This window comes from Mesoplodon bidens (assembly GCF_964165515.1).
Source record: "Mesoplodon bidens genome assembly, chromosome: 6".
In the NCBI taxonomy this organism is placed as follows: domain Eukaryota; kingdom Metazoa; phylum Chordata; class Mammalia; order Artiodactyla; family Ziphiidae; genus Mesoplodon; species Mesoplodon bidens.
The window spans coordinates 30,764,163-30,789,440 of NC_138162.1; the positions used below are offsets into that span (position 1 = coordinate 30,764,163).

The window sequence follows — 25,278 nt, forward strand, 5'->3', positions numbered from 1 at the left end:
ATTTTATCTCAGTATCACGTGGACTAATACCAAAATGTATTATACTTATTGTTCAGATTTTAAATCTTTATATGGCCATTGTAAAGAAAAGCTTAAAGGATAAGCTAATCCTTTATAATTCCAGCACATAGAAACAACCACTATATGCTTTAGTTCCCTTCCAAATTTACAACGCCCTTCATATCCCACGTTAGTTGAAATAATGGTTTATTCTAATCTTCATTGTCACTTCAAGTCTATATAAATGTGATCGTTTTTGTTAGTTTGAGGTGGTTTTCTTTTATGTGTGTGTGTTTTTTTTTTTTTTTTTCTGGGTGGTACGCGGGCCTCTCACTGTTGTGGCCACTCCCGTTGCGGAGCACAGGCTCCGGACGCGCAGGCTCAGTGGCCATGGCTCACAGGCCCAGCCGCTCTGCGGCATGTGGGGTCTTCCCAGACCTGGGCACGAACCCGCATCCCCTGCATCGGCAGGTGGACTCCCAACCACTGCGCCACCAGGGAAGCCCATCTTTTATGTGTCTTTTATATTTTGTTGTGACAGAGCAATGAAGATTTTTTGTTGTTGTTCAGTGAATCTATTTTTGACAACTTGCCTATTGAGAGTAGCTGAAATTCCAGATTTCTGTAACCTTCCTTGATTCTGTATCAGTAACTAAATGAAACCATCTTTGTGGCATTGGCTTTTTTTTTTAATAGATCACCCTCAAATGGCTAAAAATTTTTGTTGTGTTTCTAGAGGTTTTAATTCTAGAATTAATTTTAGTTTTGAAGTAATTTTATTTATTTATTTATTTATTTATTTATTGCTTGCTTGCTTGCTTGCCAGACCGCATGGCTTGCAGGATCTCAGTCTCTACTCCCCAATCAGGGATTGAACCTGGACCACAGTAGTGAAAGCACAGAATCCTAACCACTAGGCCACCAGGGCACTCCCTTGAAATAATTTTAGATTTACAGAAGAGTTGCAAAGAGTATGAAATGTTCCTGTATTCCCTTCATCCAGCTTCTCCTAATGTTAACATCTTACATGATATAGTACATTTATCAGAACTAAGAAATTAACATTGGTACAATACCACTAACTAAACTACAGCCTTTATTCAGGTTCTCCTAATTTTTCCACAATTGTCCTTTTTTTTTTTCTATCCTAGGATTTAATTCCAGATCCCATATTGCATTTAACCATCATGTTTCCTTAGTTAACTCCTTCAGTCTCTGACAGTTTTTCAGGCAGTCCTTATATTTCATTCCCTTGTCCCTACTGAAAAGTAAGCACCTATGTTTTTAAAGTAATGAATTACATAACTTGAAATCCATACATGTGTGGGCCCATGTGAAGTTTAAATTCTTAACAGTAATGAAATAAAACATCTATAATATGATTTCAAAATGAATCAAAGTCAGTTTGAAAAACAATTGAATAAACTTGTTAATCCCCAAAATGCAGTTACAGGCCTGGAGCTACTCGTATAGTGTTCTTGATCTAATAAGAGGAAAGTGACGCTTAAGAAACAACCATATTCTGCAACTCTAGGTGGATAGGCATATTTCAATTTATTATGACTCTAGGTTTACATCACAGATGGTAGCTCCAGGGTTGATTTCAACACTTTCCTGAAAAAGAGTAGGTTTTCACGGCATCAGGGATAGAAAACCGAGTTGAGCACATGTGAGAAGTTTTAGGATTGTTCTAAGCTTTGCGAATTCATCTTTAGAATGTCATGAATATTGACTTTTTGTTGGTCGGATTTTGCTTTCAGCTCTTGCATTTTGTTCATGAAAATGTGAGCCATGCCAGTGGGACAAATGCGTGATGATTCAAGCCTATCCCCAAGGGATGACCTTCAAAGGCAACCACAGATACTGACAGCGTGATTTCTTTTTAAAATGTGTGAATTTCTTTTGAAATTGATTTATAAAATTCTTCACTTTTTAAATGCAATGATTTCATTGAGTGTGGGGCTGATCTGCTGTGGACAGTGAATGAAGTCTCCAGCTGCTTGATTCACATGTCCAGTTTTAGTCAGAACGCTCATATTTCCTTGGTCATGTCAGCAGTGCTTCTGGGTTTTTTTTCCCCCTGCAGTCTCAGTTTTGTTGTGTTCAGAAGTCTTGCCATATCATAGAAGACCAATCTTGTGAGTCGCTGGGGTGTCTGACAAGTCGAACCACTCAAAACCCTTTCATTTCAAGTGTCCTTGATCTGAGGAAGGGGCTCAGTAAATCTCTTGAACAAGTTTTCACAACCTAGCCATATGACTGCATTAAAATAAATTTCTGTGCACTGCTCACTTTCTTCCAAGTATTCCTTGAATTTGTGATGGTGAAGGCCGTAACCTGGAGTCATCTTTGTCGCGTCCTTCATCACACCATGCAGTGAACCTTATTCAGTCACTCTGCAAGTAGTTATTGAGCGAGAACTATTCTAGGTACTGGGGATGCCGCAGAGAACATCAAGCTTCTTTTCTAGTGGGCAGGGCAGGTACAGAAATAAGTAAAATACATAGTTTAGCAGATGAAGGTACATTCTGCTATGGAGAAAAGTAAGTTAGGGAAGGGAGACAGGGAGTGTGTGTGTATTTGCAATTTACAATATGGTGGTCAAGAAAAGCCTCTCTGTGGTGATGATGTTTGAGCAAAAACCTAAAGGAAGTGAGGGGGCAAGCCACCTTGATTACCTAGGAGAGGAGCGTTCTAGGCAGAGGGAACAGCAACTACATAAGTCAGGAGATGGAAGCAGGCCTGAGAGGCTGGAGAGGCTACAAGGCCAGAGTGGTTGGAGCAGTGTGTGGAGGGAAGGGAACAGGTCAGAGGTGATTGGTGCCAGAGCGACTTGGGTCTTGTAGGCCGTTATAAAAACTTTGGCTTATGCTCTGAGTGAGGTTGGAAGACATTGCGGGCTTTTGAGCAGAGGAATAACGTGATCTGGCTTTCTGAGGAAAAGGGCCTCATCTTATTGAAACTGGTGTTGAGGGGACAAGGATAGAAGCAGAGAGAAGTCTATTGCAGTAACTCAGGTGAGAGATAGTGGTGGTAGCCGTGGAGAAGTGAGGGCACATGGTCAGATTCTGGACATGGTTGGAAGGTTGAGACAGCAGCATTTTGTGATGAATGGGGCATATGGCATGAGGAAGAAAGGCCATAATAAGGCTTTTAGTCTGAACGCCTGAGAAGGTGGAATTACTGTTTACGGAGAAGGGGAAGGCTGTTGGTGGAGCAGGTTGTGCAGGAGAATATCAGGAGTTTGGTGACAGATGTGTATTGTAAATGGGACAGTGGAGCCCGAGTGTGGCCAGCCTCTTCACGTGAATATACTTCAGAAATTTGCACCGCCCCCCTCTTCACTGCAGGTACTCCATCTATGAAAAATGATTTAAACTTTTTAATATTTAACTCAATTATCTTAGATTCCTTGATGGCAGGTACTTCGTGTCTTTTAGCTGCCTGGGTTAAAAAAAAAAAAATCTCAAGTGGGCTGCACTGTGATAAGCAGGTTGCATTAGACCCGATGGTTCTAGGAGGAATGCAGATGTTTCTCTGCCACCCCATACAGGTGAACCTGGAAAATATGAGAAAACGAAAACAGCAACATTAAAACCTCAACAACAATTTAAAAATAAAATAAACTCATGTTGTGCAAATTCAGGTGCTAAAAACAACAGGGCTGATGGAGAAATAGAGTTGGGACAGAACACTTAAAACTAAGGAATTTTGTAACCAAGTGTAGTCCTAATAGAAGTACAAAGGGAAGCAAACAAACAAACACAAAAAGCCCAGCACAGTTTACTGGTGTTTGCATCCAGTATCACAGTCAGAAAAATCTTGTAGCCTTCAACCCTGGAGCTTATGCTCTCTTCTTTGAGAAGTAGGTCTTGTAGGATATTTCTTTCTATCAGAGACCTTTTCATCAGAATTAAATATCTGGTCCAGGACAGAGCCTTCTTAATTAATCCATTGTTTTAATACAGGGAGCAATGTCTCTGCAGCTTTTTCAGCTGCATTTGCACCTTTGCCAGGTAGCTTAAAAGAAAGAAAGTGTAATGGTTTTTTTGAAGCCACTAAATCAGCCATCATTTAAAAGTAAGTCACTTCTGTAGATTTTTTAGCTCTTTTTCCCTGCTGAAGGTCTTATATTGCTGAAGCTTTCTCTTAATAATCATGAGGAAACTTGAGTCTGACTACTTGGAAACATTAACATGCTGGGGAAAATTGCACTTGAGCCAAAGTGACTTCTCCATTGTACTGGCATCATTCATCTATTTGCCAGTTGTGTGTGAGGTAATGCGTGTCAAAGAAACACATTTTTTGCAGAACAGACCGTACTACTGACCTAGGATGCCTTATAGCTGACATACACACCAGGACCAAACTCAGACCTACCTCCCTATTGGATAGTCTAGAATTTTTCTGTTTAAAATAGGAAGTTGGTAAGAAAAACCCTAAAATTATCTCAGTGGTATACTCAAAAAACATGTGAAAGTTCAAAGTCTCCTTTATAAAGCTATTTTAAAGCTAGAAGGTAAAAACTACATCTTTAATAAGATCCACTGCCTTGAACCAACAGCCAATATTATACTTGACAGTGACACACTAGAGGATTTTCTCTTTACTTTGGGAGCACATAAGCAAGCCTTCTGTCACTATTAGCATTGTTCTAGAAGTTCTGACTGATGCAATAAACCACAAAACAAAAATAAGTATAATGATCAGAAAGGAGACAACATACAAAACCAAGAAAACCTAGTGGCGCAGTGGTTGAGAGTCCGCCTGCCGATGCAGGGCACACGGGTTTGTGCCCTGGTCCGGGAGGATCCCACATGCCGCGGAGCGGCTGGGCCCGTGAGCCATGGCCGCTGAGCCTGCGCATCCGGAGCCTGTGCTCCGCAACGGGAGAGGCCACAACAGTGAGAGGCCCGCGTACCGCAAAAACAAAAACAAAAACAAAAACAAACCAAGAAAATCAACTAAAAATTATTAATAAGGGCTATATTTGGTAAGTATACAAAAATCAGTAGCTTTCCCAAGTGTCAACAATAACCAGTTAGAAACATATAATGGGAAAAATATCCCATTCACCTTAGTAACAACCAATACAAACTACTTAGAAATAATCCGAACAAGAAATATGTGTGATCAAAATGAAGAAAACTATAAAACTTCTCTTGAGATTTATAAGATAAAACTTGAACTGGAGGAATGTACTTTGTTCCTGGAGGCAAAAAATGGAATATTGACATGATGTCATTTTTTTTCCCAATTAATTTATAAAGTTAACATGGTCTGAGTTAAAAATACATATATTTTTAGAGGGGCTTGGCAAAGCAGTAAACATAAAGGAGAGACCAATATCAGATAAAAACGCTGTAGCAATCAGTAATGTGTTACAGTTTAGCAGAGTGGCAGTGACTTTAGGTGTTGGAGGGAAAGTATTTGGATTTTAGGTTTGCTGCTTACCAGACATGTGACCATAGCTCAGTGATTTAATCTCTCCAGGCATGAGTTTCCTCACCTGTAAAGTGTGCGATTAAATGAGATAATGTAGTTAAAGAACTGAGCAAATTCTGATACATGGAAGTACTCAAAAAATGTTAGCTACTATTGTTTTGTTGACACAAGAGTAAAATAGGTCAATGGAAGAGTGTAAATGTAAGACCGTAGTGTAAACAAGAATGTATTATTTGTTAAAGGAACCATTTTGAATCAACAATTGATTAGCTATGATATTTAGTTAAAAGGTTTTGGATAACTCATACATCAAAGTTAATTTCATGAAACCATAAACAAGTAGAAGAAAACAATATTTATCAAATAATTGAAGAGTTTAAAAGCAGTGAGAAAAGGTCCAAAGTCAAATTTATTTGTATAGGCAAAAACTTATTTCTATATAAAAGAAAAACTCAAATTAGATGACAAACTGAGGCACAAGTAGTGGTGTACTGGTTAATGTTTAACAATCAGCTCTGCAAGGGAAGAAAGAAAATGCCCAGATTTGTCACATTTGCTGATCTCCACCATATAAATACTCCCACCAGGCTACCAACATGAAGTCGGTGAGCAGGAGTTGGGAAGAGATGTGCTTTGCTGGTGCTCAGGAGCTGGCGCACGCCGGCTGCAGCAGCCCATGCACAGACGTGCCAGAGCGTGCTGAGAAACCACCTGGAGATCAATCCCAGGCCAGAGCACATTTCTGCTTGAAGCTGCCTTCCCCAGGAAGCACACAATAGAGACAGTTGGGAATAAACATCCACTGTATTGTACCGTGGAAATTTCTTGAGCTGGACTTGCACCAGCACGGGGTGCTGGACCTGCAAAGGATCTCTGGGGTGGAAAGATCCCGGTGGGGTGGTTAGGACCTACTCTAGAAGTAGCCCCTTTGGGGCCAAATCATACAATGGCAGAGGACTAAGGGGAGAGGTGTTACTAGCCAAACGCTTAGCAGAAAAAGAAGAGTTGGAGTAGAGCAGAGAGTGTTTTCCCCTTGATTTCTTCTCCTTCTAAAGCCCATGACACTCTTGGCAGTGGTGCATGTGTTTTGCTGTCTCTGCATATTTATATTCTCATCTCTGTTTTTTATTCTCCCTTTGATACTGTTCAATTACTATGACAGTTTTCATAAGTGAAAGCACAAAAGTTTGTGTCTAGACAGTGATAAGGTGACCTAAGTGATATTTATAGTACACCAGCAGGCCACAGATGGGTCTCATTGTGGCCAAGGAGCCATGGTATCGTCAGGATTGGAAGTGGCAAAGTATGGAGCCTTGGAGTCCTATCTCATGTTTGTTGGATGGAGGGTTCTATCAGGGGCTTGTACTTTTAATACACAATGGATTACTAGCTGGTCATTTTGTAACCCAGTCTTAAATGTACCATCTTAGAATAGGTTGTTTCTTTGTGATCGTATCTGTAGTTCTAATAGAAGATTGGTTTATTATAAGGTCGACTTTGTGTAAAGAAGCAGGATTTAACTATTTCAGAGAAGTGGATATCTACTGAAGATGGGAGCAGTGTTGTTAGAAGTTGTATAGTTGTTTGAAGCCTGTGATTGAGAATCATTGCTTTGGGCAGTACAGAAAGAACCAATTGACATAGAGATGGGAATAAAGGTGTGGAGAGAGGGGGAAAAAAAGTAGTTACTCTTAAGGGGTTAATAAATAATTAATCTTAAGAGAAAAGTAGCTTTAACAACCACATAGAGGACTGACTGATGGGAAAGATAGCTTGCCAGAACTGGATACAAACCAGTTAAGATATAAATGACGTATGCCTGAGCTTGAGACTTGGCTTTGGAGGTGGACAAAAATGGTTTCTTATGAGTGGGGTATTTTAATGACTCATTGGGCATGGAGATTTACAGATGCTCATGTTTTCAGAGCATTTATTTATTCAAGGTTGGTCCATTAACATTCATTATTCTTGGTTGATTTTTTTTTAAGAGCAAGTTTAGTATCTGTCATTTATAGGGCTATTAATTTGATGATTCAGTGTTCCTCCTCACTTATTTGGGTGTTTCTAGTCTTTGTGTGAGTTTTCTTTAATCACTTTAGGTCTTTAACTGGTTTTCGTTAATTCTGCTTCTCCTGGAAACCTTTGCTGATTGTGAAACCATTGTATCTCAGGATTGGAAGGGACTGCAATAGTCTTCTAACTCAACAGTTAATTTAATGCTTGATTCCCTTGTATTGTTCTTTTCCATTTCAGACTTAAATAACTGATATCTTGATTTTGAGTAGCTGGATTTACCTAGAAGTAGGATTTGGGGGCTTCGTGACAGCATAGCATTAACAGACCCAGTAGTCATTTGGAGATAACCAATTGGCCATACTTTGGGGTGGCTGAGGGCCAGCTGGTTATCTGATGATGAAATATTGGCACCATCCAGTGGCTACTACTACAGGGTACTCCGACCTTTAATTTTAAACCCCTGGCTGGGGATGGGAATGTAGTTGGATTTAGGATCCAGACTCTAGGGCCAGGCTAAACCTAGGACTCATGCTCCTAGGGCTTTCCCCATGATTCTGATCTATTCACGCACAGGGAGAGGGTGTTGGTTGGTGGTAGGATAGAACCAGCCTCTTTTCTTTCAAAGTTAGTTGGCTAAGGCCAGTCTGCAGTTCAAGGAGCTGCCTATTTGTAAATTATGCTGAAATGCTGGGAAACATTCTCTAGAAGGATTCTAAATTATAGCTCTTTAATATTTTCTGCTTATAGAATTTGAATGCAGGGTCCTTGGTGTCGTTCAGGTTTTACCAGGCTGAACCTGGAAGCTTGGCCAAGTATTGTTCTTAGAATTCACCAAGCCCTGGGGCTTTGGAGGTTCAGAAACTTGATTTTGCTAGTATGTTAAGAGTAGATCCTTTTGTTAATAGTAGATTCACGTAAACCAAAGTCTTAAGACACGTGTATCAACTCAGGAGGCTAATTTATTAAACTGACATACAAACCAGAAGATTTTTGTCAGCTTAGCTAGTATTAAGGTAAAGCCAAATTATTATTTAAGAAGTATCATATTTATTCCTAATAGAAAAGTAGTGTGGTTATTAAAAAATCCAGTCCACATATGGACATGTATAAGTAGAGAGTCCTTTCTGACCCCACCTCATGAGATAACAATTGTTCACAGCTTAGTCTATATATATTCTTCCAGACTCTCTGCATATGCGATAACCTCTATCGCTCCACTGCTTTATTTTCTATAGCTCTGTAGTTATGTTATGCACACTGCTTGTCAACTTGTGGGAAGCCAGAGGACAGTGAGAAGGTCGCCTAACGTCATGGAATCAGAGGAAGGGGAGTAGGCTGGATGACTCACAGCACAGCAGCTCAGTATCCTGAATTGTCTATTCAGCATTCTAGAGTCTGTTGCCCTGGTACCCCTTCCCCAAGACAGTTTGGAAGGGCACTGTCAATGTGTATCTTTTAGACCGTTATTTCTCAGCGTAACTAGTCAATTACAGATCCTGGCACCTAAGAGGTGCTAAATAAATAGTAGCTGTGTGTGTACCTTCCCTGTCTGGTCCCTTTTTTCTGACAAGTACATTCTTTCTGTAGCTGTGTTTATACCACAGTCTAGTTTTTGCCTTGGTGTGTGTGTTCTTAGGCCTCTTCAAAAGATGACTTTTCTCTCTCTACTTGGTCTATTTTACCTTTTATTTCAGTTTTCTGCAACCTTGTTTCTCTTTTCCCCTTATGCTACCTACAGAGGAATTGAACTGTTACATGAAAATCAGCACTTTATCTAGTAATTCTTGTAACCTGATTTCTCAGAAAAATGTTTGCTTTCATCAGATTTCATTGTTAACCAACTCTTTACCTTAGTTAAATTGTTCTGCTTTTATCTTGTCTACCTAATGGAACTGTATTAAAAGTGTTCGTACGGAATCTATAATGAAATCAGTAGAACTCCATATGTGAGTGGCCAGAATGACCCCCTTTTTGCATGATTTTTCTTATACATATAACAACTTTATTGATGTAATTCATATACCATACAATTTACCCATCTAAAGTGTACTATTCAATGGTTTTGAGTATGTTCACTGAGGTTTGATCATCACTACAGTCAATTTTAGAACATTTTCATCATTCCCCAAAGAAACCCCATAGCCATTAGCAGTCATTCCCCATTTCCCCTTAATTCCCATCCAATCCTAGGCAAATACTAATCTATTTTCTGTTTCTACAGATTTACCTATTCTGGACATTTCATATAAATAGAACTATATAATATGTCCACTTTGGCTTCTTTCACTTATAAAGTTTTCAAGGTTCATCCATGTTGTAGTATTGTATCACTACTTCATTCCTCTTTATTCCAAAATGTATATTCAGTGCTATGGATCTACCACATTGTATGTATCTGTTCATCAGTTGATGGGCATTTGTATGTGCTTTCCTAATAGCAAAGTAGCATTTTAAGTACTCTTACTCTTGAAATCCAAACAAGTGTTATGCAAAATATAGATGGAAGTTACAGAAGGCTAGGAGGAAACAACAGTTTGTTTCCAGCTGTTAAACACCACTGCAGGTGTTTTCTTCAAATATCAACAGTAATATTTGGACATTTGGAAATTATTTTTGAAATCAAAATACAAAATATGTTAATAATATCTTATTCTTGGTTATGTCCTATAATTTTCCTGTAAGAAGAAATATTAACCATGCAAAACATCAGTTTAGATAAAATAAGCCACAGAATTTACTATAGTATTTTTGCTGTGCATTTGACCCTTGAACAACATGGGTTTGAACTGCGTGGGTCCACTTATTTGCAGATTTTTTTCAACAGTAAATACCACAGTTCTGCATGATCTGTGGGTGGTTGAATTCTCAGATACAGAACCTCGGATAGGGATCCACATAACCTCAAATATGGATCCACATAACCACACATATGGGGGGGCTGACTATAAAGTTATATGCAGGTTTTTTTTTTTTTTTTTTTTTTTGTGGTATGCAGGCCTCTCACTGCTGTGGCCTCTCCTGTTGCGGAGCACAGGCTCCGGACGCGCAGGCTCAGTGGCCATGGCTCACGGGCCCAGCCGCTCCGCGGCACGTGGGATCTTCCCAGACCGGGGCACGAACCCGTGTCCCCTGCATCGGCAGGCAGACTCTCAACCACTGCGCTACCAGGGAAGCCCAATATGCAGGTTTTTGACTACATGGGGATAGGTGTCTCTAACCTTTGCATTGTTCAAGGGTCAACAGTAATTCTTATGCCTCTCATTTTCCTCTTTTTCCTCCTCCCTTCCGATACCCATCTATCCACAGTGTCCATACAGGATATATATATTTTTAATTTTTAAAAATTTTTAATTTTTTTATTGACATGTAGTTAATTTACAATGTTGTCTTAATTTCTGCTATACAGCAAAGTGACTCAGTTATACATATACGTATTCTTTTCCATTATGGTTTATCACAGGGTATTGAATATAGTTCCCTGTGCTATACAGTAGGACCTTGTTGTTTATCCATTCTATATGTAATAGTTTGCATCTGCTAATCCCAAACTCCCAGTCCATTCCACCCCTCCCCACCCTTGGCAACCACAAATCTGTTCCTTATGTCCACACAAGATATGTTAATCATAGTAAGCAAGGCCGAGCGGGGTGATCATGGGCCTTAGGGCCCAACTACCTGCTTCATATCCCTGCTTTTTTAGTGCTTATTGGCTGTATGACTTGGGAAATTTACTTAACCCCTCTTTGTCTAGTTTCATCATCAGAAAACTGGGAATAATATAATAGGATCTACCTTATTGGCTTATGAAAATTAAATGAGTTAATATGGGTAAAGTGTCTGGCACATGGCTTATGCTCACTGATACTAGCTGTAGTCTGCATTTAGTGTCACAGTCATTAAGTACTCCAGATGAAACAGATTATTTTGGTAATCTTCTTAAGGTTGATCCATGACCTTTTTCTTTTTCTTTTTTTTTTTTTTAAGTTTTAGTCAGAACTTTATTGCAAAGGTACTTTGTTTTATGAGATGAAGAAATCTACTTTTCCTCTTCTCCTCTAGCATTACATATTGAAAAATGAAAACATGATTAAACAATTCTTTTAACGTCATCTCATCATTTATAAAGAGCTTAAGGAAAACAATTTGCATACAGGCTGAGCACGATGGTGCATCATGTGGAATCCAATGTCAAAAACTCAAGTTCAATTTCCACTGCTAATCAAGATTCTGAAACAGGAACTCTGTTCTTTTCCCTACTAGCTGTGTGCTTTGTTTTTCTTTCGTAGTCTTAATTCAAAATGTTCTAAAATTTTGGAGTCAATTTTTTTTAACAGACAAATGTAGCATGTCAAAGAAAACATCAGAGGTAATTACTGCCCACCCACTGTTCTCATTCCAGAAGAAAAAGACAAAATAGTGGGTCAGAACTTTTGGATTATTTTATTGGTGTGTTTATGAAAGAGAAAGTGAGAGAATACCAGGGAGATTCAGCATAAAGTAAGGAGAAACAAAGCAGATTTATAAAAATCAAACATATCTGTGATACTTCGACTTGTCCTTGACATTTTAATTTTCAGCTATTACTACATATAAAGCAGAGGGTTGCCAAATTTGTCTGGATATTAGAATCATCTGGAGATCTCTTAAAAATTCCAAAGCCCAGGTCCCACCCCAAAACAATTAGACCACAATCTTTTTTTTAACATGTATCAACACATCCAGAATTGACAATTACTAACATTTTGTCCCACTTGCTTTTAGCTCTTTTTTTCCTCTTTTTTTTAATTGAAGTACAGTTGATTTACAATGTTGTGCTAGTTTCAGGTGTTCAGCAAAATGATTCAGTTTCATGTGTGTGTGTGTGTGTGTGTGTGTGTATATATATATATATGTATATATATATATATATATATATATATATATACACATATTCTTTTTCAGATTATCTTCCCTTATAGATTATTATAAGATATTGAGTATATTCCCTGTGCTATACAGTAGGTCCTTGTTGGTTATCTATTTTTTTTTTTTTTTTTTTGCTTTATAACAAATTTAATCAGTTATACATATACATGTTTCCATATCCCCTCCCTTTTGCGTCTCCCTCCCACCCTCCCTATCCCACCCCTCCAGGCGGCCATGACCTTTTTCTACCTTCAATAAACATACATTTTTGTCTATCATTTCAGCAACCCTCACATGTGAACTCAAATGAATTGTTTCTTTATAGAAGGGAGGAGAGAGAAGGTAAAACCTAGAGATGAGGAAGGTAAATTAGCAAGAGGAGAACAGTAGAAAGGTAAAAGTAAACTAATGGGCTCTTGGAGTCCCAGCCTAGTTCTTCTCAGGTGGAACAATTATTTATTGAATGAATGGACTTTTTTTTTTTATATAATTTGGTTAACTGTGGTTTTAGGATTGATGTTCTCTTCAACTCCCTTTAAAAATTTATGATATAAGAAGTCATTTCAGGGCCTCCCTGGTGGCGCAGTGGTTGAGAGTCCGCCTGCTGATGCAGGGGATACGGGTTCGTGCCCCGGTCTGGGAGGATCCCATATGCCGCGGAGCGGCTGGGCCCGTGAGCCATGGCCGCTGAGCCTGCGCATCCGGAGCCTGTGCTCCGCACTCCACAACGGGAGAGGCCACAACAGTGAGAGGCCCGCGTACCGCAAAAAAAAAAAAAAAAAAGAAGTCATTTCAGTTGCTCTTATTGTGTTATCATTTGAAAGTTACTATTTGTTTCTTATGTTTACCTCGATTATCTATAAAACTGTGCACTCAATTTCTGCCGGTTGTATTTCCTTTACAACTCATTTTTCACTTTCCAAGCACACATTTTAGAATGTATACAATATGGGAGCAGTTTTAAAATGTTTGAGATGATTGTGAGAATTCACTTTTTAAGATGCTTCATAGGGAGATTTTTCTCATAGCCCTTTGGGAAAGGATGTTAACAATGGTTTAGGACCTGGTCTAGCCAGCAGCTTTACTTTAATCCTGAAAACAACAGTGAATGGTGTAGGGAGAATCATCTTTACCTTAGAATTGGGAAGATCATGTCAGCTGATCATACTCCTATTTAGAAGAGGAGCTATGATTCACACCCAGGTATGTGTTCCTCCCTCTCACTACACTGGGATTTCCTCTCTAATGTTTATTAGAGTGTATTACCTCTCTGACGTTGACAGTTCTGCATTTTTCAGGAGAAATCTTGCTCTTGCCTAGGTGATTCTCAGCATATGGCTTTCTAGTGAAGTTTGAAATGTTCTGATCTCCTGTCAATAAGTGTCAGATAGAATGACCTGAATATATTCTGGTAGTTTTCATTGTGCATCTATTTATAGCTGACACTATACTGAGGAAGTAGAAAAAGCATGATCTGAAGAAATGGGAGCTAATATTCCTCTTTTTTTGATATTTCTTCCATAATTAAATAGCATTAATAGAAATCAAAATGAGAAAAATGCATTGTAAGTCTAACTATTTAAAAATTGCACTAGCCTCTTCTAATGCTTATACATTTGCATATACTATTCTATAAATTGTGTCACCGGAGCATGGCATAATTTCATACCATGTTTTTGAACACAGCTTTTTATCATTATCATTTTATATGTTACTGTGCAAAGTCTTCATAATTACCCTTATGATTGCTTAATATTCCATTCTCATTTTTAATTATTTTCTATTATAGATAATTAATTTCTAATTTTTTCTCATAATATCACTATATTGGACATCTCACGTGCAGCTATTTTAATGTTTTAGATGATTTCTTTGGGTTTTTTAAATGTATCACCAAATTACTTTCCAAAGTAATTTGAACCAGTGTACCAATGTACATTGCGTTCAGTTTCAGCATAGTCTTTTTTGTTTTAATCGAAGTATAATTGATATACAATATTAAATAAGTTACAGGTGTACAATATAGTGATTCACAATTTTTAAAGGTTGTACTCCATTTATAGTTATTGTAAAATGTTGGCTGTATTCCCTGTGTTGTACAATACATACTTGTAGCTTATTTTATACCTAACGGTTGGTTCCTCTTAATCTCCTACCCCTATATTGCCCCTCCCCCATCCTTCTCCCCACGGGTAACCACTAGTTTGTTCTCTATATCTGTGAGTCTGCTTCTTTTTTGTTACATTTACTAGTTTGTTGTATTTTTTTAGATTCCACATATAAGAGATATCAGTATCTGTCTTTCTCTGTCTGATTTATTTCACTTAGCATTAATACCCTCCACGTCCATCCATGTTTTTGCAAATGGCAAGGTTTCATTCTTTTTTATGAGTTTCAGCATAGTCTTAAACAGTGCTACCAGCCTTTACTTCTGAAAGTGGTTTTCAGTGGGAGCATCAATCCTAACCATGAACCCTTATGCTCTGGTTTCCAGAAATGTATTGTGAGAGAGGTTGGCACTGTCTGTATTCACATCTCCCAGTCAGTGTGTGACCAGATACATTTTGGAGAGTCTCACAGTAAGGTCTCAGAGAAGTCCTGCTCAGAAGACTAGATTTCATTAACTAGCATTTCCAAAATATAGTTAAATCTGGAATTTATTTTTCTTACAGAACCTACTGACCAACATCTTTGGGAAATGTTATACTTTACAATATCTGTGGGAAAAGGAGCCAGGCTGTGATGCAATAGAATGCTTTTTAAGGAAATGGTCTCATGCAGGAGAGGCAGTGAGGATGTTTGCTTTAACATTATGCTACTTGAATGGTAAAAGACCTCACCTTGTTCATTCATCCATTAAATAAATTTGCTGAGAGCCTATTATGTGCTAGACACTGTTCATCTACTGAAGATATAGCAGTGAATAAAACCCAACAAGTCCCTGCCCGAAGTAGGCAGTAAGGTAGGAAGAATGGCCATTATATGTTCAGCCACTTAGGGTAAGATTCTAGTTTCATGTGGAATAGGCTTTCACTTGAAGAATATTAAGTACTTACTGATCCCTGATTTAAACAAAAAATAGAAACATTATCCTTACTCTCAAAAAGTTCATAATTTACTGGGGAAGCAAATAAGTATAATGTGAAATAATAATTACGGTGATGGTGGTGTGTACATAGTGTGTTATAGGAACACAAAAGAAAGGAATGTAATCTATATTTTTGTAAGTTATTTAACTGTAATAAGTATTTGTTCCCTTGAGAGTTCTTAGGCACTGCCACAGAACTGAACGTATATTTATTTCTGTGCACAATTGCTATGGACTAAAAACTCTTCATTGGCAAAGATGAGATCTAATTTTGATTTAAGACATAAATTTACTCATTTCCACTCACCTATTAGCTATATATATGATCAGTGTAGTCTTCATGTTTCTTCTCCATAAGTCATCATAGTCTTCATAAGTCAATTCTTAGCCATTCCATCAAGGAAAGGAAGCAAGATTGGAATGACAATCCTCTTTTGAGTACCTATGAATTCCTGCTTTAAAAGAAAGGGTTACAGTATAGCAAGAAAAGTCAGTAAATCCATTAGCTACATGGAAACTGGCTGTACTGTAGCAGGTTGGAGGTGCAAAGTACAATTCTGGTCCTTTCAGTCTGCCCTTGGTGTCACCAAGTACCAAAGATGTTCTGACACTTGTAGGATGTGATGGAGGGGGGGGGGAATGAAGCCCATGAAAACTGTATAATTAGAATAAAACCAAATAGTCATTTTAAATTAAAAACATTGCTCACAGATGATTCAGAAGAAAGGCAAGTTAGAAATACTATTAGAGGATTACAAACAAGGCTTATCTGTATAACTTTGATCGTGTTTCATTGGTCATGGAGGTAAAAGATGCTATTAGCTATGTTGCAGGGCAGGAGGAATGTGGCCTCTGCCCAGTAATTATCATGTGCTTGTGTGCAAGAAAGACAGCCCCTGAGAAGTCTGATGGAAGAAGGACAACTCTAACAGACCCACAGTTATTTTTTTTTAGGGCATTCAGGGAAAGAATGAAGTCATTGGCAACATATCTCCCATGATCTTTCTGTCACTGTGTAAATACATAACCTAGAGCAGCTCTAGTTGCCATTTCCCCCTTTTTCCTTAAGTAGATGAATGTTTGTGATTTAGCATAAAGTTCATGAACTAAGAAAAGCAGTTGGACACAGATGCCTGTATCTTTCCACTCAATGTATCTTATTACCTTTAACTGCCTGTTAAAATCACAGCTCTTATTTTTACCTTTCAAATATGAATTGCCATCACCAAGCTTAGCAAATGAAATGGACTGCTTATGGTAACTGTAAGTAGTTATGCACTCCAAATCCTTGAGAGAGCTTTCCCAAAGGACAGGCAATGTCTTTCAAAATCCTATTACAAGATTTTAGTTTTAGGTGCTATGAACAGAAAGTTGAAAGCCTCCATGTTTTATTGCTACCCAACTTCATCAGGTCTGCTGACTCTATTCAAGAGTGTGGCAAAAATGATACACATCAGCTCTTTTATTCTTTTGTTACTACTCTGCACAAATAAAAGCATTTTGGGGAATTTAATGAACCAGTATGTCCTTGGAGGGAGCTCTGAAGATTTGGAGTGTATGACTATTTGTCTTTAATATTGGAGGTTTTTGTGTAAAACATATGGGCATGAACAAAATGAAGTCCTCACAGATAGCCCAATGCTTGTGACATATGTACTTAGATCACAAATGTCTGTAGCAGTGACCTTGGAGATGAATTCAGTGACTGCTTTAGAGGCTTTCTAGTTGTGCCACGGAGTAGCTGGGAAATGAAAACTAAAGTAGAGGTGCTGGACAAGGTACTAGGTAAAGACAGTTGTACTAGGTAAATGACAGGGAGCCTGTAGTTCTTTAGCCCATCAGAAATTCCAATTTACAGCAACTCTGGATGTATGCGACAAGATAGTACTTAACTCAGTATTAGTAGGAATCTCACCAATGACATCAACATGAAAATATTATTCTAGTAGCTTAGTTAAATATAGCCCTGCACTAATTGTGCCAGAAAACAAAGGAAGATACGTTGTCTCTTTTCCAAAACTGAAAGGCTCCTTTCTAACTGGATCTGCCATAAAATGTAGTACAGAGAAATCAAATGGGTACAAAGTGAGGAAAATGGCTGACTTTTGTTTTTTTAAACCAACTTAATGTTCTGTTTGTTTACTACTAAACATTTCTGAGTGGAATAATTCTTATTTGGCAGTCAATATTTCCCCATCATAGCTAGCAAGAATTTTTCGTATGTTTTGGGCACAAAAACACATTCTATTTTAGACAACAGAGGATCATTTTTTAGTGTTTGCTTCAGAAGTTTATGAAGTAATTTCAATAAATCTTGCAAATGTTTGCTTAATGGTTCCCTATCTCTATTCCTGCAGTACTTTTTACACATCTCTATTTTGGCATCACTCACATTATCAATCCTTAGTTTGCTTCTCTTGCTAAACTAGAGCTCTGTAAGGGTAGGGGCTATCGTACATGGCTTTGGATCTCAGGTTCTTTGTGTGGTGCTCAGTATTTATTTGAAGAACCAACAGAATGCTTAAGAGTATTACTGGAGGGGCTTCCCTGGTGGCGCAGTGGTTGAGAGTCCGCCTGCCGATGCAGGGGACACGGGTTCGTGCCCCGGTCTGGGAAGATCCCACATGCCGCAGAGCGGCTAGGCCCGTGAGCCATGGCTGCTGAGCCTGCGCATCCGGAGCCTGTGCTCTGCAAGGGGAGAGGCCCGCCTACCGCAAAAAAAAAAAAAAAAAAAAAAAAAAAAAAAAAAAGAGTATTACTGGAAAAATTAAGTAACTTCTTAGTATAACTGACAATACTAATTTTTTTAGCACATTTTTCATTATTTTCAAACCATGTTTACAAAAATCTGGTGTATCAAGGAAAGACTTATAGCATTAGGTAATACTGTTACTAGATTACGATAAGAATCTTTTGGGAATCTTTGTACATCTGTCTTAATTAGGAGAGAGTCATACAGACAGTATGCAGAGTATAAAAAGAGGGCAGGGAGCATTCGATCTTTGCCATTAGGTATCACCTGGATCTTCTGACTTCCTGGATTTTGGACCCTACTTGTTTCCATATTTGAGACCTAGCTGACTCTTTTTGTCCTAACTCTGGATTGTTGCTGTTGCCTCTCTGATCCTTTTATATCTTCCTGATTCAACCAGCCCTGCCTACTTCTGTGAACTAGATTCACATCTAGTGAATCTAGTTCCCTGGCTTGGCCCACCCTGCCAGCCCTATTACTGCTGATGCCCTCCAGTGATGCCTGATTTGACTAACTGATTGTAACATATCACTTGTCAAAATCTTTGTGTGTGACTATTATCTAAAAAAACAGTTACTCAACAACTGTGTCTTCATTAGGAACAACATGGAAAAAATTTTTTAAGATTTTATTTATTTATTTATTTATTATTTTATTTTTGGCTGTGTTGGGTCCTTGCCGCTGCATGCTGGCTTTCTCCAGCTGCGGTGAGTGGGGCTGCTCTTTGCTGCGGTGCGTGGGCCTCCCATTGCAGCGTCTACCCCCGTTGCGGAGCACGGGCTCTAGGCGCCCGGCCTTCAGTAGTTGTGGCATGTGGGCTCAGCAGCCGTAGCTCGCGGGCTCCAGAGCGCAGGCTCAGCAGTTGTGGCGCACAGGCTCAGGTGCTCCGTGGCATGTGGGATCCTCCCGGACCAGGGACTGAACCCGTGTCCCCTGCATTGGCAGGCCGATTCCCAACCATTGTGCCACCTGGGAAGTCCCAACATGGGAATTTAAGACAAAACTTTTTATAGGTTTCTTTCCTAAAAAAATACACACCCATATCATATTAAATTCACCAGAAGGCCTTGGTTTTAGCTATTAGGGTTCATAGTGAATGTGAAGTCTAGGATATATATAGTTGCCTGTGACTTAACTGTTTTGGTACTGTGACTATGACTTCTGTAAGATACTATGGAAAAAAAAATATTTTTTAATCTATGATGTAGAAAATGTAGGAAGGAATGTAAAGATGTAAAATATTGTTCCTCCCTAACTTTAAGGATATGAATATAATACAAACATAAGGCATACATCAGCTGTGGTCTGACTTAGATTTATTTTTTATGGTCTAATACTAGCATTAAAAATTGTAATTCTGCTTTCTAGGTTATTAATCTTGTAGAGTATGCAAGAAGACTGTAATGTGAATGTTGTTATACACATATTCACACACTTAGTTTTAAAATACTTTATTATGGAAAATTTCAAAACTTCATTTTACAAGTCTTTATTTCTTTGTGTATATCCAAGTTTGTCTCGTATCATATTCTTTCGGCCTGAAGAACATTAACATTTTTTGTACTTCAGGTTTGCTACTGATAAATTCTCTTAGGTTTTCATTGAAAAAGTCTTCATTTCTGAGAGACATTTTCTCTGGGTATAGAATTCTGAGTTAATAATGTTTTTGTTTTTCTTTTTAATTCTTTCAGTAATTTAAAGATGTCATTCCATGTTTTTTTGCTTTGCATAGTTTCTGATAAGAAGTTTGCTTAATCGTTGCTTCTCTGTTTATAGTGTGCCTTTTCCTCCCTCTTGCTGCCATCAAGATGATGTCTTTATATTTGGTTTTCAACATTTTGAATATAGTTTGTGTAGGATGTGTTTGTGTGTGTGTATGCAGGCATGTGTGTGTTGTATTTATCCTTCTTGGGATTCTCTTAGCTTCTTGGATCTGTGCTTTGATTTCTTTTGTTATTTTTGGAAAATTCTCAATCATTATTTCTTTATTCATTCCCTATGCTCCCTTTAATCTTCTTTTGGGATTCCAATTACACATGTGTTGGACCATTTGCTATTATCCTGTAGTTCTTGGATCTTCCGTTCTGGGTTTTTAATTTTCATTCTATTTTTCTTTGTGTTTCACTTTGGGTAATTTCTACTGACCTATCCTTGAATTTATCGATTCTTTCCTTGGCAGTGTCTAGTCTACTGATGAGCCAGACAAAGGCATTCTTCATCTCTGTTACCATGGTTTTTTATTTTTAGCATTTTCTTAACTCTTTCTTATAGTTTCCATCTCTCTGCTAGAGTTTGAGGACTCAGGTTTCAGTACTGAATTTTCCACTTATTTTCTTTGAACCTTGGTTTTCTCTTTTACAGAGCAGAAAAACTGGGAATATATAATAACAACTAACAATTGTTTTGAAGATCAAAACAATTGATCTTGGGCAAGTCAGGCAAGTCCCTTCCTTTCCTTTCCCTAGGTCACTTAAAGGCTTAGACTGTATGATTACTTTGGTCCTATTTAGTTCCTGAATTGTAAGATTCTGTGAATGGAAAGGGACCTAACATTTATTGACAGCCTTTATTAACCTCATGTAGAATTTGAGAGAGGGATAAAAATCACATTTAAAAAGTGCTTTTGCAAAACATTTTACTTTTGTTAGGTCTATGTGGATTTTAATTGGAAGAAACAGACAGCATTAAATCCAGTTACCACTTGGTTGAGTCTGTTAAAGAATCATTAAATTCTTTCAACTATTGGGTTTCCTGACTTGCTTGAAAAATTTCATGGCTCATAAAACATCTCTCTTTTTCGCTGTGCCTATAGGATTTTAAATTATTGGGTTGGCTCCCAAATTTTGCAGTGTGAGGAAAAACTAATGGAGGTGTTTTTGCTCTTTACTGAACTAGTGCAAAATGAATGATATTCTCATCACATTTGGTTTTGTGGCCACAGACCTGGGTTCAAATCCTGGTTGCCCAGTTGTGAAACCTTGGTCTGATTACTTAACTTTTTTTTTGCTTTTAAAATTCTATTTATTTATTTATTTATTTATGGCTGTGTTGGGTCTTTGTTTCTGTGCAAGGGCTTTCTCTAGTTGTGGCGAGTGGGGGCCACTCTTCATCGCAGTCCCTGGGCCTCTCACTATCGCGGCCTCTCTTGTTGCGGAGCACAGGCTCCAGACGCGCAGGCTCAGTAGTTGTGGCTCACGGGCCTAGTTGCTCCGCAGCATGTGGGATCTTCCCAGACCAGGGCTTGAACCCGTGTCCCCTGCATTAGCAGGCAGACCCTGAACCACTGTGCCAGGTGGAGTAATCAGGGAAGCCCCTGATTACTTAACTTTTGAGCCTGAGTTTCCTTAGCTGTGAAATAGGGATGATACATACATCCGAGAGCTATTCTGAAGGTAATGTGTATAAAGCTTTGGGTATAGTGCCTAGTTAAAAGTAATCAATAACTGAAAGCATTAAAAACAGTAGCTAAAATGAAAGATGCCACCATTAAGTCAAAATTTTAGTAATAGAAGGGGAAAAGGTGAATTTAATATTCTTTCTGTCCTTTTAGTGGAAAGGTCCACCTGGTAAAGGGATATTTTTACAATAGCGAGAAGGTTAACTGAAAAGTGAGTATTGATAAGTAAGAATTATAACCAAGAATTAGTGCTTACTGTGTGACAGATGCCTCACATTTAATCCTCAGAATAGCCTATGAGGTAAGCTGCCCCTCCTGGAGAAGCCTTTCTTTATCTGAGTGAGGTGACTACCTCCTTTTTTTGTATTCTTCTACTCTGTGTTGTGCTCTGTGACTATTTTTTATATGTAACCCCTACCCCTTCTCCACTTCTCATTCCCAGTGAAAGGTTTTCTATGTATTTGGCCCAGAAGTGGCCCACAGTAAGTTGACTGTTGAGATATTGAATCTTTGTGTTTTTCTGGTCAGAATGAAATTCTCCCTTCTTTAAGTTATAGGTAAAAATTTAAGCATTAAAAGCTGAATGTTGGTCTGAAGTAAAAATACGAAGAAAATAGTTGTGGATAAAGAAAATGCTCAATCAGTCTGAGACTCGTTCCCCCCCCCACCGCCTTCCCCTAATACATACTGTTTGTTAAGATAAACAAATATAGTATTTCAAAGTAGCCATTGCTCTGGAAATCACTTTAGAGTAAATATAATGAATTTCAAAGATGTGTCCAAATTCTGTGTTTGTAAGTAATTTTACTATAATGGGTATTATTCAAGCTTGAAATTATTTAATACAAAGAAACATTCTTTATTCATACTATGAACAACTGTCTTCCAAAACACAGACCACAATGCGTACATTCTTATTTGAGTAACACAGGGAATAATGTCAAATTATTTTTGCAGTTTTTTTGTCATTGCACAAATTTTCACAAAACTGCATTCCTGACCATAGATTTTTAGAGTTGGAAGGAACCTAAGAGATTTAATCTCACTTCTTCCTGCCACCCAGGGAGATGAAGCATTTTATCTAAAGTCGTGTAGCTAACTAATGACAGAGCCAAGGAGAGGACAGAGCCCTTTATCCATTTGCCCTAGTGTTATATTCCTCTGGGAAACACTGCCTACTCACTCTGGGTATTTAATGCTAGAGTCTTGGCATGAGGTTTTTTTCCATGACTAACTAGTGCTCTTTTGTTTTCTTGTGTGTGTGTCTGGGAACAAGCTATCAGGGGTGGTGGTTTTTGTTGTTGTTTGTGAAAAACTAACAGTGTATAAGACACTAAAGAAGGGAAAAAGGCATTTGTCTGGTTAGCATTTAGGGGTCAGGAAGGAGTGGTTGTAGCTCCAGCGCTTTGCCCTCAATGTCCATAGACAGGTATTTTAAAGTTGGGTTTCATAACCTGGGCTCTGAATTCCCTAAACTTTTAAGAAAAGTATGCAACTATATGCTTATCTCCTAAGAAAAGAATCTGTAGCTTTCATCAGGTTGTCAAAGTTAAAAACTGTTTTAGAAGGAGAGAAAGCTAAGCAAACCTGATTAGGAACTGGGTCCCCACTCTTGAACTCTACGTACTAATTGTACTAGAGGGCTCTCTTATCTCCTTACCACACCTTGTGCTGGTGTCCTTTCCTACTGACAAGCCTTCTCTGGATAGCTTCCTGGATCTTGTCATGGAAGCCACTGGAGGCCCCGGCCTTCTTTTTGCAGGAACTTTTCCCATAAGTTTCCCAAGGCTACCTTCTCTCTCCCTTCTCTGCTTACTGTTTCCAGGAAAGGGTGTGAGACTCAGGGATTTTTGTTCATTAGAAAGCTCAAGAGTGTTATTTCAGTTACATTCTGGTTAAAGGGAATTTGTGAGCTGATTTGAGAACCTAAGACTATCGCTGTATGAAAAAAAAATGCACTCAATTCCAATCAATACTTTGCAAGTTAACTTTTAGAATGCCTTTAGTTTTTTAGTTAGGGAATCTTTGTGTTTGATCTAAAAACTCTTTACACTTTCTAAAAACAGAATGAAAATCTGTGGATGGTGGTTTAGGAGTTGCCCAGATCTGTCTGTAAAAGTGTTTTAATTTAGTTTTTTGTTCCTGAATTTTATTAGACTTAGAAGAGTCTACCCCTCAATAGGAATTCATAATTAATTAGCTTCCTTCCTAGATGAGAACATGTAGAAAGCACGTTCTACATTTTTAAGTCTAGCATCTGGACACACAAAGAAAAAGCTACCACCAAGACTGATGTTGGAAGAATTTGTTTGTTTATTAATTTTAAAAAGCCCTTACTGAGTATATACCATGAACCCTCAAGCATCATGTTAGACGCTGGGAAATGAGAAGTGGTCTCTTCCCTTGCAAAGCTCATGCTCTGCTAGGGGCACAGCTCAATCAATAATAATTCAGCATGCTAACTGCTCTAATAGAGGTACCAAAACAGCATTGGAATCAATCCTGGCCAGGAAGAGAGGTGGGTGTTAGGGTAAAATTCACAGAAAGGTGACAAATATTTGAGGTTCCTATTGAACTCAAGGGTTCAATAGGAATTTGTCAGGAAAAGAAGGGATCTAGGTATCGATGGCATGTTTGCACCTTCCTAACTAACTAAAATTCACATTTACCACTCTCTTTGTGTTTTCAATTAGAGCTCCAAACGAGAATGGAAGCCACTGGAGGACCGTAGCTGCACAGACATACCATGGCTGCTGCTTTTTATCCTGTTCTGCATTGGGATGGTAAGAAACTCACAGATCCTCAGAACCTGAACTCATGATCCGAGGGGATGATGGGGAGTTGGTTTAAAGAGGGAACTTGTTATTTATTTATTTATTTATCTCTGTAAATAAATAAATAACCCCTTTTGAATTGCTTATATCTGGAAGTCCTAGGATACCATTGAAGCAGGTTATTTTTCCCCATACAGTTAAGTGGTATTTGGTACCCCTTGACTTTTTTTTTTTTTTTTTTTGGTTTGCATGAAAACTGTGATCAAAATTAAGGAATAATTGAAACTCTATCTCTTTGACTAGCCCATTTCAGAAAGCCAGGTCATTTGACCAAAATATCCGTGAACTATGATCTTGATGGGGTCATGGAGTCGAGTCCTGAGTATTTATCCAACCCAGTCAGTCACACAAACCTGATGGTTATTTTTGTGCCATTCAGTTTCCTTTCAGGGACTTGGTGTTCTTTTGTATCAAATTAGAGGTTTTGCTAGATGACATCTACAATGCTTCCAGTTCTGACATTTTTTAGTTCTTCCTGGAAGGAGGCTGGTTTCTCCCTGCTTCTTCCTCCTTCCACCCATACTAGGCTCCTGCTGCCTGCTGCATCTACTGTAATAAGTGGCATCTCTCAGTCAGAGGTCACGGGAGCTGGTGATTTTCCAGTGGGTGTGGAGGATGGAGGAGCAGAGTGCAAAGTGCTGGGGCTGTGCTTACTCAGATTGCATCCCCGCTGTACCCTGCAGGAGTTTCCACACAGGGTTCAGGGACTTTAGTGTCACTGCCACCAGTGTGCTGGGCTGGAAAAAAGGTAGAAAGCAGCTGTTTTAGAGCTAGCCGATATTTTGAGCTAGCAAGGACTTAGAAATCCTCATTGGTGCATCACCCTCATTATATGCGTTAA

At 38.5% G+C, this 25,278-nt stretch overlaps 1 protein-coding gene across 3 annotated transcripts in view; it reads left to right on the plus strand.

Moving 5' to 3' along the window:
* The window catches only part of SLC44A1 (solute carrier family 44 member 1), a 207,384-nt gene that overhangs the window by 26,186 nt on the left and 155,920 nt on the right, over positions 1-25,278 (plus strand). For all 3 annotated transcript variants that reach the window (XM_081238426.1, XM_081238425.1, XM_081238424.1), the window contains exon 2: positions 24,297-24,386. In XM_081238426.1, the coding sequence (XP_081094552.1) occupies positions 24,297-24,386 (90 nt within the window). The remainder of the gene's footprint in view (positions 1-24,296; positions 24,387-25,278) is intronic.